A 16,646-nucleotide genomic window follows, 5' to 3' on the forward strand; every position below is an offset into this window, starting at 1 on the left:
ACTGGAGTCATACAGGAGTCATACTGGAGTCAGACAGGAGTTATACTGGAGCCAGACAGGAGTCAGAAAGGAGTCAGACAGGAGTCAGACAGGAGTTATACTGGAGTCAGACAGGAGTCATACAGGAGTCATACTGGAGTCATACAGGAGTTATCCTGGAGTCAGACAGGAGTTATCCTGGAGTCAGACATGAGTTATACTGGAGTCAGACAGGAGTTATCCTGGAGTCAGACATGAGTTATACTGGAGTCAGACAGGAGTCATACAGGAGTCATACTGGAGTCATACAGGAGTCATACTGGAGTCAGACAGGAGTTATACTGGAGCCAGACAGGAGTCAGAAAGGAGTCAGACAGGAGTCAGACAGGAGTTATACTGGAGTCAGACATGAGTTATACTGGAGTCAGACATGAGTCATACAGGAGTCATACTGGAGTCATACAGGAGTCATACTGGAGTCAGACAGGAGTTATACTGGAGCCAGACAGGAGTCAGACAGGAGTCAGACAGGAGTTATACTGGAGTCAGACATGAGTTATACTGGAGTCAGACAGGAGTCATACAGGAGTCATACTGGAGTCATACAGGAGTCATACTGGAGTCAGACAGGAGTCATACTGGAGTCAGACAGGAGTTATACTGGAGTCCGACTGGAGTTATACTGGAGTCCGACAGGAGTTATACTGGAGTCCGACAGGAGTTATACTGGAGTCCGACAGGAGTTATACTGGAGTCCGACAGGAGTTATACAGGAGTCCGACAGGAGTTATACAGGAATCAGACAGGAGTTATACTGGAGTCATACTGGAGTCATACTGGAGTCAGGCAAGAGTTATACAGGAGTCCGACAGGAGTTATACAGGAATCAGACAGGAGTTATACTGGAGTCATACTGGAGTCATACTGGAGTCAGACAGGAGTTATACTGGAGTCAGACAGGAGTTATACTGGAGTCCGACTGGAGTTATACTGGAGTCCGACAGGAGTTATACTGGAGTCCGACAGGAGTTATACTGGAGTCCGACAGGAGTTATACTGGAGTCCGACAGGAGTTATACAGGAGTCCGACAGGAGTTATACAGGAATCAGACAGGAGTTATACTGGAGTCATACTGGAGTCATACTGGAGTCAGGCAGGAGTCAGACAGGAGTTATACAGGAGTCCGACAGGAGTTATACTGGAGTTATACTGGAGTCAGACATGAGTTATACTGGAGTCAGACATGAGTTATACTGGAGTCAGACATGAGTTATACTGGAGTCAGACATGAGTTATACTGGAGTCCGACAGGAGTCATACAGGAGTTATACTGGAGTCCGACAGGAGTCAGACATGAGTTATACTGGAGTCAGACATGAGTTATACAGGAGTCAGACAGGAGTTATACAGGAGTCAGACAGGAGTTATACTGGAGTCAGACAGGAGTTATACTGGAGTCCGACAGGAGTTATACTGGAGTTATACTGGAGTCAGACATGAGTTATACTGGAGTCAGACATGAGTTATACTGGAGTCCGACAGGAGTTATATACTGGAGTTATACTGGAGTCAGACAGGAGTCATATACTGGAGTCATATAGGAAAAACACAATAAGAGAAGAGTTGGACAGCATCAATGAGTAATGAATCCTACCTGAGAGGGGTAGCGGGACGGGTCCACCTGTCCTTTCCTCCCCGCTGACACACACTCATACAGCAGCTGCTTCAGAGTCTCCTTCATCTCAGCAGACAGCTCACCTAGCCACACCTGGAACACACACACACATTATTAAGGAGCTATATAATTGAGGTGTGTGTAATAATCGAGTTGTGTGATTGAGGTACCCGCTACCCTCTACCCCCTGCCCTTTGACCCCCTCCAATCCCCTACCTCTACGCTGTTGGAGATACGTATGAGGTTCCTGAGGGCCACCACCTCTCCCTCTAGAGAACGCATGGCCACGATGTGCTGGCAGTCCCCGTCAAAGTCCACACTGTCGATGCCTACAGAGAACACAGTTATATCCACTGTCATTACAGACACATCAGTTTCACCAGGGGACAGCTTCTTTAGTTATTACTGTATTGACCTTGGGATTTGGGTGTGAGCTTGTGTGGGTGTAGGTGTGTACCAGCAAACAGCTTCTTGAGGTGTGACTGTATCACAGTGGGGTTGGTGGCCTGGCCCAGAATCTCCAGCAGGTCATCATCTCCAATGAAGTAGAACCGCGGGAAGGCAGAACGCTTCTCCTACAGAGGACAGACACTTCTACCATGAGTGTATAAAAACATTAAGAACACCTGCTATTTCCATGACAGCCTGACCAGGTGAATCCAGGTGAAATCTATGATCCCTTATTGATGTCACTTGTTAAATCCTCTTCAATCAGTGTAGATGAAGGGGAGGTGACAGGTTAAAGAAGGATTTTTAAGCCTTGAGACAATTGAGACATGGATTGTGTATGTGTGCCTTTGATTTAAGTGCCTTTGAACAGGGTATGGTAGTAGGTGCCAGGCACACCGGTTTGAGTCAAGAACTGCAACGCTGCTGGGTTTTTCACGCTCAACAGTTTCCTGTGTGTATGAAGAATGTTCCACCACCCAAAGGACATCCAGCTAACTTGACACAACTGAAGCATTGGAGTCAACATGGGCCAGCATCCCTGTGGAACACAATCGACACCTTGTAGAGTCCATGCCCTGACGAATTGAGGCTGTTCTGAGGGCAAAGGGGGGGTGCAACTCAATATTAGGAAGGTGTTCCTAATGTTTTGTAGACTCAGTGTATGTTTCATTTTTCTATGTTTAGTGAGGGCGTATACATCCATCTTTGGACGAGTACTGACTGATGAATCAATTGAAGTACAGATGTACTGATTGGTAGTTGATCGTTCAGTACCTCTAGGAACTCGTTGAGTGATTTCTGGCAACGCTGGAGCTGGTCTAAGATGGTGATGAGGGAGTTTCTGATGCCAGCCCGAGAGCTCAGAGACGTCACCCTGTTGTCTCTCTGGACATCAGCCAAAATGGACCTGACAAACACACGCAGCTTAGAGACACACGCAGCTTAGAGACACACGCAGCTTAGAGACACACGCAGCTTAGAGACACACGCAGCTTAGAGACACACGCAGCTTAGAGACACACGCAGCTTAGAGACACACGCAGCTTAGAAACACACGCAGCTTAGAAACACACACAGCTTAGAAACACACATAGCTTAGAGACACACACAGCTTAGACACACACATCTTAGAGACACACACATCTTAGAGACACACGCAGCTTAGAGACACACGCAGCTTAGAGACACACGCAGCTTAGAGACACACGCAGCTTAGAGACACACACAGCTTAGAGACACACACAGCTTAGAGACACACGCAGCTTAGAGACACACGCAGCTTAGAGACACACGCAGCTTAGAGACACACACAGTACAACATGGACAATGGACCAGACAAAAACCAGAGCCACACACACAGGGCGTACCTGAAGTCCTCGTCGACACGTTTGAAACGGGCTTGTTCCCTGGGCAGAGCCCCCCGTCCAAAGATGGGCTCCAGGTAGACCCAACGCCTCTGGATGGCATTCAGACTGACCAGGTACTCATCTAGATCAGACAGACGCACCTCCCACAGACTGACCTGGACACACACACACGGTAACATTAGGTAAAGCGGCTACTTTTAAAGATGCTATGCTTTCAGTTGTGAGTAAGTCTAAAAGACTCACCTTGTCCTGGAAGCCGCGGTAGTATGGAGAGTCCTTCAGAGACTGCAGCAGGCAGCGGTTATCACCAACCTGTATGGGACGAGATGAGGTTAGTGTGTCGGGTAGTCAGTGTGTCGGGTAGTCAGTGTGTCCGGTAGTCAGTGTGTCCGGTAGTCAGTGTGTCCGGTAGTCAGTGTGTCCGGTAGTCAGTGTGTCCGGTAGTCAGTGTGTCCGGTAGTCAGTGTGTCCGGTAGTCAGTGTGTCCGGTAGTCAGTGTGTCCGGTAGTCAGTGTGTGTGTGCGTGTTTTTTTGGAAGTGAGTGTGTGTCCGGTAGTGAGTGTGTCCGGTAGAGTGTGTGTGTGTGTGTGTGTGTGTGTGTGTGTGTGTGTGTGTGTGTGTGTGTGTGTGTGTGTGTGTGTGTGTGTGTGTGTGTGTGTGTGTGTGTGTGTGTGTGTGTGTGTGTGTGTGTGTGTGTGTGTGTGTGTGTGTGTGTGTGTGTGTGTGTGTGTGTGTGTGTGTGTGTGTGTGTGTGTGTGTGTGTGTGTGTGTGTGTGTGTGTGTCAGTAGTCTACTGCATCAACTATTATATTGTCCCTTACCTGGTTGACCATGTCCTTCCAGTCCTTGATGAGTGTGAGTGTGTGTCCGGTGCTGTCTGTATACTCCGTAAGGGTGAAGGCAGCTCCAGCCCCCCACAGGTCCAGCTCCCTGAGAGCCTCTCTGATGGTCACCTCCGCCTGGGCCCTGCTGTTCAGGTCCTTGAGCTCCAGGGCTCGGTCAGTGATGGTGTCAGACACACTGAGGAGATCCCAGAAGGTCAGTCTCTCCAGGGTGGTGCCTTTAGGAAGACCCAACAGTCTGAACAGATCCAACCAGTGGTCCTGGGATAGGTGCTCCCCTCGCACGTACTTTAACACCGGAACCAGACTCTACAAACACATACAGAACACACCTTAACACCGGAACCAGACTCTACAAACACACACAGAACACACCGTAATACCAGAACCAGACTCTACAAACACACCTTAACACCAGAACCAGACTCTACAAACACACCTTAACACCGAAACCAGACTCTACAAACACACACAGAACACACCTTAACACCAGAACCAGACTCTACAAACACATCTTAACACCAGAACCAGACTCTACACACACACCTTAACACCAGAACCAGACTCTACAAACACACACAGAACACATCTTAACACCAGAACCAGACTCTACAAACACACACAGAACACATCTTAACACCAGAACCAGACTCTACAAACACACCTTAACACCGAAACCAGACTCTACAAACACATCTTAACACCAGAACCAGACTCTACACACACACCTTAACACCAGAACCAGACTCTACAAACACACACAGAACACATCTTAACACCAGAACCAGACTCTACAAACACACACAGAACACATCTTAACACCAGAACCAGACTCTACAAACACACCTTAACACCGAAACCAGACTCTACAAACACATCTTAATACCAGAACCAGACTCTACAAACACACACAGAACACACCTTAACACCGGAACCAGATTCTGCAAACACACACAGAACACACCTTAATACCAGAACCAGACTCTACAAACACACACAGAACACATCTTAACACCAGAACCAGATTCTACAAACACACCTTAACACCAGAACCAGACTCTACAAACACACACAGAACACACCTTAACACCAGAACCAGACTCTACAAACACATCTTAACACCAGAATCAGACTCTACACACACACACAGAACACACCGTAATACCAGAACCAGACTCTACAAACACACCTTAACACCAGAACCAGACTCTACACACACACCTTAACACCAGAACCAGACTCTACAAACACATCTTAACACCAGAATCAGACTCTACACACACACACATCTTAACACCAGAACCAGACTCTACAAACACACACAGAACACACCTTAACACCAGAACCAGACTCTACAAACACACCTTAACACCTTTTTAACTTTGGAACACTTTCAAGAACCCCCAGTAGCTAACCAGCTAATCAGCTACAAGCTAATTTAGCCATTTTTTTGCCGCTGCTAGCAGCTTTTACCTTCTGCACAGACACCAGCCCTGTTATTAGCCTGGATATTACTCACCAATTTACCAGCATCGGACTGTCTCTCGACAACAACGCCGGATTCCTGCCGTAATCCCTGAGCCACTACTTCTGATCCTCACAGCTAGCTTGCAGCTAGCGCCACTGCCACGAAGCTAGCACCAGTTAGCAAACACAATTCTACAATTCACAACCTCTCTTTCGCCATCGCCATCCGGCTTGGATTCTCTGTCGACACGACCACGTCTGGTCTGCAGACGAATACCCCATCCGCTGTGCCCTCAACCGGCCTCCGTCTGAGCAGACCCCCTCCGTCTGAGCAGACCACCCCCCGGGCTACTAACTTTAAACGCCGCGTGCTAGCTTAGTGGAGGCCTCCCTGCTCCATCTACGGCTGCCCCCTGGACACTATGATCACTTGGCTACATAGCTGATGCCTGCTTGACTGTCCATTAATTCACGGTACTCCATTCTGTTTATTTGTGTTTTATCTGTCGGCTCTGTGCTTTAACTCAGGATCTGTGTGTAGTTAATCTGACCCTCTCTGCCTAGTCGTCGCCATTTTTACCTGCTGTTGCTGTGTTAGCTGACTAGCTGCTGTTATCTCACCTGTTGTTTTAGCTAGCTCTCCCAATCAAGACCTGCAATCACTTTATGCCTTATTGTATGTCTCTCTCAAATATCAATATGCCTTGCATACTGTTGTTCAGGCTAGTTATCATTGTTTTGGTTTGCAATGGACCCCGTAGTTCCACTCTCCGTACCTCTGATACCTCCTTTGTCCCACCCCCCACACATGCGGTGACCCCACCCATTGAGACCAGCATGTCCAGAGATACAACCTCTCTTATCATCACCCAGTGCCTGGGCTTGCCTCCGCTGTACCCGTGCCCCACCATACCCTGGTCTGCACATTATGCCCAGAATCTATTCTCCAACGCCCATAAATCTGCTCCTTTTATTCCTTGTCCCCAACGCTCTAGGCGACCAGTTTTGATAGCCTTTAGCCGCACCCTCATCCTACTACTCCTCTGTTCCTCGGGTGATGTGGAGGTAAACCCAGGCCCGGCATGTCCCCAGTCACCCTCATTTGTTGACTTCTGTGATCGAAAAAGCCTTGGCCTCATGCATGTCAACATCAGAAGCCTCCTCCCTAAGTTTGCCTTACTCACCGCTTTAGCACACTCTGCCAACCCTGATGTCCTTGCCGTGTCCAAATCCTGGCTTAGGAAGGCCACCAAAAATTCTGAGATTTCTATACCCAACTATAACACTTTCCGTCAAGATAGAACTGCCAAAGGGGGAGGAGTTGCAATCTACTGCAGAGATAGCCTGCAAATTTCTGTCATACTTTCCAGGTCTATGCCCAAACAGTTCAAACTTCTAATTTTAAAAATTAATCTCTCCAGAAATAAGTCTCTCACTGTTGCCGCCTGCTACCGACCCCCCTCAGCTCCCAGCTGTGCCCTGGACACCATCTGTGAATTGATCGCTCCCCATCTAGCTTCAGAGTTTGTTCTGTTAGGTGACCTAAACTGGGATATGCTTAACACCCCGGCAGTCCTACAATCTAAGCTTGATGCCCTCAATCTCACACAAATCATCAAGGAACCCACCAGGTACAACCCTAAATCCGTAAACATGGGCACCCTAATAGACATTATCCTGACCAACTTGCCCTCCAAATACACCTCTGCTGTCTTCAATCAAGATCTCAGCGATCACTGCCTCATTGCCTGTATCTGCCACGGGTCCGCGGTCAAACGACCACCCCTCATCACTGTCAAACGCTCCCTAAAACACTTCTGCGAGCAGGCCTTTCTAATCGACCTGGCCCGGGTACCCTGGAAGGATATTGACCTCATCCCGTCAGTTGAGGATGCCTGGTCATTCTTTAAAAGTTACTTCCTATTAGACAGGCATGCTCCGTTCAAAAAATGCAGAACCAAGAACAGATATAGCCCTTGGTTCACTCCAGACCTGACTGCCCTCGACCAGCACAAAAACATCCTGTGGCGAACTGCAATAGCATCGAAGAGCCCCCGCGATATGCAACTGTTCAGGGAAGTCAGGAACCAATACACGCAGTCAGTCAGGAAAGCAAAGGCCAGCTTTTTCAAGCAGAAATTTGCATCCTGTAGCTCTAACTCCAAAAAGTTCTGGGATACTGTAAAGTCCATGGAAAACAAGAGCACCTCCTCCCAGCTGCCCACTGCACTGAGGCTAGGTAACACGGTCACCACTGATAAGTCCGTGATAATCGAAAACTTCAACAAACATTTCTCAATGGCTGGCCATGCCTTCCTCCTGGCGACTCCAACCTTGGCCAACAGCCCCGCCCCCCCCCCCGCTGCTACTCGCCCAAGCCTCCCCAGCTTCTCCTTTACCCATATCCAGATAGCAGATGTTCTGAAAGAGCTGGAAAACCTGGACCCATACAAATCAGCTGGGCTTGACAATCTGGACCCCCTATTTCTGAAACTGTCCGCCGCCATTGTCGCACCCCCTATTACCAGCCTGTTCAACCTCTCCTTCGTATCATCTGAGATCCCCAAGGATTGGAAAGGGGGAGACACCCTGGACCCAAACTGTTACAGACCTATATCCATCCTGCCCTGCCTATCTAAGGTCTTCGAAAGCCAAGTCAACAAACAGATCACTGACCATCTCGAATCCCACCGTACCTTCTCCGCTGTGCAATCCGGTTTCCGAGCCGGTCACGGGTGCACCTCAGCCACGCTCAAGGTACTAAACGATGTCATAACCGCCATCGATAAAAGACATTACTGTGCAGCCATCTTCATCGACCTGGCCAAGGCTTTCGACTCTGTCAATCACCATATTCTTATCGGCAGACTCAGTAGCCTCGGTTTTTCTAATGACTGCCTTGCCTGGTTCACCAACTACTTTGCAGACAGAGTTCAGTGTGTCAAATCGGAGGGCATGTTGTCCGGTCCTCTGGCAGTCTCTATGGGGGTACCACAGGGTTCAATTCTCGGGCCGACTCTTTTCTCTGTATACATCAATGATGTTGCTCTTGCTGCGGGCGATTCCCTGATCCACCTCTACGCAGACGACACCATTCTGTATACTTCCGGCCCTTCCTTGTACACTGTGCTATCTAACCTCCAAACAAGCTTCAATGCCATACAACACTCCTTCCGTGGCCTCCAACTGCTCTTAAACGCTAGTAAAACCAAATGCATGCTTTTCAACCGTTCGCTGCCTGCACCCGCACGCCCGACTAGCATCACCACCCTGGACGGTTCCGACCTAGAATATGTGGACATCTATAAGTACCTAGGTGTCTGGCTAGACTGCAAACTCTCCTTCCAGACTCATATCAAACATCTCCAATCCAAAATCAAATCTAGAGTCGGCTTTCTATTCCGCAACAAAGCCTCCTTCACTCACGCCGCCAAACTTACCCTAGTAAAACTGACTATCCTACCGATCCTCGACTTCGGCGATGTCATCTACAAAATAGCTTCCAATACTCTACTCAGCAAACTGGATGCAGTTTATCACAGTGACATCCGTTTTGTTACTAAAGCACCTTATACGACCCACCACTGCGACCTGTATGCCCTAGTCGGCTGGCCCTCGCTACATGTTCGTCGTCAGACCCACTGGCTCCAGGTCATCTACAAGGCTATGCTAGGTAAAGTGCCGCCTTATCTCAGTTCACTGGTCACGATGGCTACACCCACCCGTAGCACGCGCTCCAGCAGGTGTATCTCACTGATCATCCCTAAAGCCAAAACCTCATTTGGACGCCTTTCCTTCCAGTTCTCTGCTGCCTGCGACTGGAACGAATTGCAAAAATCTCTGAAGTTGGAGACTTTTATCTCCCTCAACAACTTTAAAAATCTGCTATCCGAGCAGCTAACCGATCGCTGCAGCTGTACATAGTCCATCTGTAAACTACCCACCCAATTTACCTACCTCACCCCCCATACTGCTTTTATTTATTTACTTTTCTGCTCTTTTGCACACCAGTATCTCTTCTTGCACATGATCATCTGATGATTTATCACTCCAGTGTTAATCTGCTAAATTGTAATTATTCGATTTATTGCCTACCTCATGCCTTTTGCACACATTGTATATATATTCTCTTTTTTTTCTACCATGTTATTGACTTGTTTATTGTTTACTCCATGTGTAACTCTGTGTTGTTGTTTGTTCACACTGCTATGCTTTATCTTGGCCAGGTCGCAGTTGCAAATGAGAACTTGTTCTCAACTAGCCTACCTGGTTAAATAAAGGTGAAATAAAAAATAAAATAAAAAACACCAGAACCAGACTCTACAAACACATCTTAACACCAGAACCAGACTCTACACACACACCTTAACACCAGAACCAGACTCTACAAACACACCTTAACACCAGAACCAGACTCTACAAACACACCTTAACACCAGAACCAGACTCTACAAACACACACAGAACACACCGTAACACCAGAACCAGACTCTACAAACGCACACAGAACACACCTTAATACCAGAACCAGACTCTACAAACACACACAGAACACCGGAACCAGACTCTACACACACACCTTAACACCAGAACCAGACTCTACAAACACACCTTAACACCAGAACCAGACTCTACAAACACACACAGAACACACCTTAATACCAGAACCAGACTCTACAAACACACACAGAACACATCTTAATACCAGAACCAGACTCTACAAACACACCTTAACACCAGAACCAGACTCTACAAACACATCTTAACACCAGAACCAGACTCTACAAACACACCTTAACACCAGAACCAGACTCTACAAACACACCTTAACACCAGAACCAGACTCTACAAACACACACAGAACACACCGGAACCAGACTCTACAAACACACACAGAACACACTCTCTCTCCCCCTCCCTCCCTCACTCACCTTGTACTTGTCAACTTCTCTCTGTAGTTTGACAGACATGCTGGTGTGCTGCTCAAGCTTCCTCAGTCTGTCCTGCCACGCAAACAGGAACTCCTCAAACACGTAGGTCTTACTCCTGCAAAACACACGACACACTGTTTATTCAACCCCTCAGCCAGCGAAGACAAACGAGGAAGAAATGACAATATCAAATCTAACCCCAAACCTTCCCTGACACCTATCTGATGTCAGACTCCTAACCTGAATGTGATCCAGTCCTCCTTGGCCTTCTCCTGGAAGCCCTCCTGCCAGTCCTCATACAGAGACCACATCTGTCCGTACTCCTCCATGTCTCTGATGGTCTCCTCCGCCAGGGAGAAGTTTGGAGCCTCCAGCTCAAAGTGACGACAGTCCTCACTGAGAAGAGACACTCATTAGTACACAGAAAACTGAAGGTTTGAAAGTACAGTTGACATGCTGTGTGTGTGTGTGTGTGTTGTGTGTTGTGTGTGTAACCTACAGCAGGCGTGTGCGTGTGACCTCCAGCTCTTGGAACTCCTGTCTCTTGTCTCTGATGGTTTGGACAGAGGCAAGCAGGGCTGCCTGGTCTCCTGTCTCTATGACCTCGTCTCTGGGCTTCAGCTGGTCCCAGCGAGCCCTGAACCTGTCCAGCTCCAGCCTGTAGGCCTGGACACGACTCTCAGCATTACTACGCATCACCTCGACCTAGAGGAGAGGGAGAAACCAGGAGGAAATGAGAGAAGGAGCATCTGTGTTTTTGTCTAAGCGTGTGTGTGCGTTCTCTCGTGTTTGTGTGTGTGTGTGTACCTGGTCTTTGATCATCAGCTGGTGGCTCTCCATCATCAGCTCTAGTTTGTCCCACTTGGCCCTGAGGGAGGACAGAGAATCCAGACCGCCTCCTGCTACGGCCCTCAGCAGACGGTTCTTCTCCTGCGCCGCCTGGAACTGGAGCAGGATCTACACAACATCACACAAACATTACAGCAACACTCAGACAACACTACAAATCTGAGGTCTTGACATATGGAACACCACACAGAGCAAAGCTCAGGCAACTTTAAAGTGCTGTGGTAGAAGTGATTGAATATTAACAGACATGAACAGTCAAAATCATGTTCTTCATGAAAATGGGTTGATATTAAAAGGAAACCAGACCAAAGAATGAAAAATGACTGTTGCTTTTACATTGATAAAGTTTTATCACAAAGTTACTGGTCCCCTCCCCCATGTCGAACACTAGGATTAATTATTAAGGGGACAAGGTGACATCACCTTAACTTTCATTTTAATACACCAATGTTAACACGATATACTCTTACCTTATTTAAATAAGTACCGCCTTGTAACCGACATCGGAGAAGGCGTGTTTGTGTTTGCAGAGAGGCGTGGTTTACATAGCTAGATAGCTACTCTAATGATGCCAAAATTTGACTGTAGGGTGTCAGCAAATATAATTCAAAGTTGACCCTATTCATCTATGGCAACGATACTTGTGTTTCACCTTCCATCTGTGTATGGTGTTAGCTAGTTACTGGCTAGCTAGGTGTTCAGCCAGCATGGAACAAAAGGCGGGAATGGGTCGTTCACAACTCAGACGCAGTTGTCAGGGCAACACATCGGTCAGTGCTGCTGTGAACCGCATCAAGTGAGACATGCCAAACGGGAGATGTATATTTTTTTTTTTTATGATATCATTGGTGCAATTTCAATATTGTTTGAGTTGCTTTGTGTTTCACCAAATTTCCTTTAGATGATTTGACTGCAACACTGGTCACAGCATCCAAATTACTTGACACACAATAGGTGTTTCAAAATTCATAAATATAAGCTCCCCGCCCACTCAGCTTGTCATTTCAAACTTCCTGGTACTTAGCCAAGAGAGAAAAAGTACTTTTCAGAATGACTGTTCAGGACCTTTAAGTATTGTTGAGTCCCTCAGAGTGAGTTTCTTACGTCTGGTTTGCGGGCCTGTATCTGGCTGTGTCTGGCATTGGCCTCTCCTATCTCATCAATACTCTCTGGACGAGAGGACAACGTCTCCATGGCCTCAGTCACAAAACTGTCTATGTCTAGGGTATGGCCTGGAGGGGGGAGAGGAAAGTAAAGAACAAAGAAAAGAAAATGAAACAGAAAGATTGTGAAAGGGAGAGAGAAAACATGTCACATATGAACTAAACTGTAGTAAAGCCCCTGCACAAAACACACATCAACAATCATACACTGGTGTCACTGGGAGATTTGCATATACAGTGATCCCTCGCCACTTCGCGGTTCACTTATCGCGGATTCGCTATTTCGCGGATTTTCATAATGCATTTTTTTTTTTTTTGGTGCATTGTGCTCTGCATTCTGATTCGCTAAAAACTCACTCCCGCTTCTTGTATCAAAACATGCTACGAATTGGACACGAGAGATGAGGAGGAAGGACTAACGCTTGGTCGCTTAGCAACCATGGTGCGAATGGCCACTGAACTTAAGCGAGTAGCTGAGGAATGGGACCCTTTGATGAGCCGTTCATTACAGTTCTCCAACGTAATCGATGGTGGCATGTCGGTGTACAAGGATCTTTTTGCAAAGAAGAAAAAAGAGCGACAACAGCTGCCTATCACTATGTTCTTCTCCCGAACAAACACACCTGCACCGCGGGCTTCAGAAGAAGAGAACACTGCAGAGCGCAGTCAGGATGCAGCGGCCCAGTCTGAAGAGCAGTGAAACGGCCTACACGTGAGTCACTGTATTTGTATACATGTAATAGTTGCTAATTGTAAAAAAAAAAAAAAAGTTTTCTATTTCGCGGATTTCACTTATCGCGGGTCATTTTCGGAACGTAACCCCCGCGATAAACGAGGGATTACTGTATACATTTGAGTTAAATGCATAATATTTCAAGTGAGGATCCAGGCTTCACCTTGTATGGACTTTCTGAGGGACATCAGCAGGGTGTCAAACAGTCTCTGGATGAGGTCATCAATCACTGCCTTTACTGGCTCACAGTTCACTGAGATACAGTCAACCTTCTCCAGACTGAAAGAGACAAAACGCTTTTATCACGACTTCGACAGTCTGATCAATGGAAGCTATGTGGCCTGTGGGAGGCTGTGTACCTGGGCAGGCGTTCTGACTCCTTCCCTCTGGCCTTCAACGCCTTAAAGTTCCTCTCCCAGTCCTGGACAGACGATAGCTGCTTCTCCACCAACACGTCCATGTCAACCTGGCCCAGCACCACCCACTCCTACAGAGAGCACACAAAGATAGATGTACGCTAGTATATATCGCACATCTCAGAGATTCAGAGTACAGATACACACTAGGACAGATCACACATCTCAGAGATTCAGAGTACAGATACACACTAGGACAGATCACACATCTCAGAGATTCAGAGTACAGATACACACTAGGACAGATCACACATCTCAGAGATTCAGAGTACAGATATACACTAGGACAGATCACACATCTCAGAGATTCAGAGTACAGATATACACTAGGACAGATCACACATCTCAGAGATTCAGAGTACAGATACACACTAGGACAGATCACACATCTCAGAGATTCAGAGTACAGATATACACTAGGACAGATCACACATCTCAGAGATTCAGAGTACAGATATACACTAGGACAGATCACACATCTCAAAGATTCAGAGTACAGATATACACTAGGACAGATCACACATCTCAGAGATTCAGAGTACAGATATACACTAGGATAGATCACACATCTCAGAGATTCAGAGTGCAGATATACACTAGGATAGATCACACATCTCAGAGATTCAGAGTGCAGATATACACTAGGACAGATCACACATCTCAGAGATTCAGAGTGCAGATATACACTAGGATAGATCACACATCTCAGAGATTCAGAGTGCAGATATACACTAGGACAGATCACACATCTCAGAGATTCAGAGTACAGATATACACTAGGATAGATCACACATCTCAGAGATTCAGAGTGCAGATATACACTAGGATAGATCACACATCTCAGAGATTCAGAGTGCAGATATACACTAGGATAGATCACACATCTCAGAGATTCAGAGTACAGATATACACTAGGATAGATCACACATCTCAGAGATTCAGAGTACAGATATACACTAGGATAGATCACACATCAGAGATTCAGAGTGCAGATATACACTAGGATAGATCACACATCTCAAAGATTCAGAGTACAGATATACACTAGGACAGATCACACATCTCAGAGATTCAGAGTACAGATATACACTAGGATAGATCACACATCTCAGAGATTCAGAGTGCAGATATACACTAGGATAGATCACACATCTCAGAGAATCAGAGTGCAGATATACACTAGGATAGATCACACATCTCAGAGATTCAGAGTGCAGATATACACTAGGATAGATTACACATCTCAGAGATTCAGAGTGCAGACATGCAGCATGCAGACATATACACAGAGTGTACAAAACATGCTCTTTCCATGACAGCCTGACCAGGTGAACCCAGGTGAAATCTATGACCCCTTATTAATGTTACTTGTTAAATCCTCTTCAATCAGTGTAGATGAAGGGGAGGTGACAGGTTAGAGAAGGATTCTTAAACATTGAGACAATTGAGACATGGATTGTGAATGTGTGTCATTCAGAGGGTGAATGTGCAAGACAAAAGACTTAAGTTCCTTTGAACAGGGTATGGTAGTAGGTGCCAGGCACACCGGTTTGTGTCAAGAACTGCAACGCTGCAGGGTTTGTCAAGCTCAACAGTTTCCCGTTGTATCAAGAATGGTCCACCACCCAAAGGACATCCAGACAACTTGACACAACTGTAGGAAGCATTGGAGTCAACATGGGCCAGCATCCCTGTGGAACACAATCGACACCTTGTAGAGTCCATGCCCTGACGAATTGAGGCTGTTCTGAGGGCAAAAGGCGGTGCAACTCCGTATTAAAAAGGTGTTCCTAATGTTTTGAAAACTCCCTGTACATTACAGACATAATATACAAACAGACATTACACACACAGATAGACATTATACACACAGATAGACATTATATACACAAACAGACATTATATACACAGACAGACATAACAAATATTATACACACAGATAGACATTACAAACATTTTACACACAGACATTATATACACAGATAGACATTATATATACAGACAGACATTATATACATAGACAATTATTACAGACATTATATACACAGACAGATATTAAAGACATTATATACACAGATAGACATTATATAACCAGACAGATATTACAGACATTAGAGACAGACAGACGTTACAGACATTATATACACAGATAGACATTACAGACATTATATATACAGACAGACATTATATAACCAGACAATTATTACAGACATTAGAGACAGATAGACATTACAGACATTATACACACAGATAGACATTATATAACCAGAGAGACATTATATACACAGATAGACATTATATACACAGATAGACATTATATAACCAGACAGACATTATATACACGCAGATAGTCATTACAGACATTATATACACAGACATTATATACACAGATAGACATTATATAAACAGACATTACAGACATTATATAAACAGAAAGACATTACATACACGATACACGATTACATACACGCAGTCATTACAGACATTATATACACAGACAGACATTACAGACATTATATACACAGACAGACATTACAGACATTATATACACAGACAGACATTACAGACATTATATACACAGACAGACATTACAGACATTATATACACAGACAGACATTACAGACATTATATACACAGACAGACATTACAGACATTATATACACAGACAGACATTACAGACATTATATACACAGACAGACATTACAGACATTATATACACAGACAGACATTACAGACATTATATACACAGAAAGACATAACAGACATTATATAC

At 45.9% G+C, this 16,646-nt stretch overlaps 1 protein-coding gene across 1 annotated transcript in view; it reads right to left on the reverse strand.

Annotated features, from left to right (window-relative positions):
* Positions 1–16,646, reverse strand: part of LOC129832535 (cytoplasmic dynein 2 heavy chain 1-like) — a 166,436-nt gene that overhangs the window by 139,333 nt on the left and 10,457 nt on the right. The window contains exons 18-31 of the mRNA XM_055896654.1: positions 13,817–13,944; positions 13,621–13,736; positions 12,666–12,793; positions 11,520–11,669; positions 11,212–11,417; positions 10,953–11,108; positions 10,713–10,827; positions 4,294–4,623; positions 3,716–3,784; positions 3,473–3,627; positions 2,880–3,012; positions 2,113–2,230; positions 1,872–1,984; positions 1,635–1,748 (exon numbers count right to left, since the gene is read on the reverse strand). Of these exons, the coding sequence (XP_055752629.1) occupies positions 1,635–1,748; positions 1,872–1,984; positions 2,113–2,230; positions 2,880–3,012; positions 3,473–3,627; positions 3,716–3,784; positions 4,294–4,623; positions 10,713–10,827; positions 10,953–11,108; positions 11,212–11,417; positions 11,520–11,669; positions 12,666–12,793; positions 13,621–13,736; positions 13,817–13,944 (2,031 nt within the window). The remainder of the gene's footprint in view (positions 1–1,634; positions 1,749–1,871; positions 1,985–2,112; positions 2,231–2,879; positions 3,013–3,472; positions 3,628–3,715; positions 3,785–4,293; positions 4,624–10,712; positions 10,828–10,952; positions 11,109–11,211; positions 11,418–11,519; positions 11,670–12,665; positions 12,794–13,620; positions 13,737–13,816; positions 13,945–16,646) is intronic.

Source organism: Salvelinus fontinalis, chromosome 33 (genome assembly GCF_029448725.1).
Source record: "Salvelinus fontinalis isolate EN_2023a chromosome 33, ASM2944872v1, whole genome shotgun sequence".
Lineage (NCBI taxonomy): Eukaryota > Metazoa > Chordata > Actinopteri > Salmoniformes > Salmonidae > Salvelinus > Salvelinus fontinalis.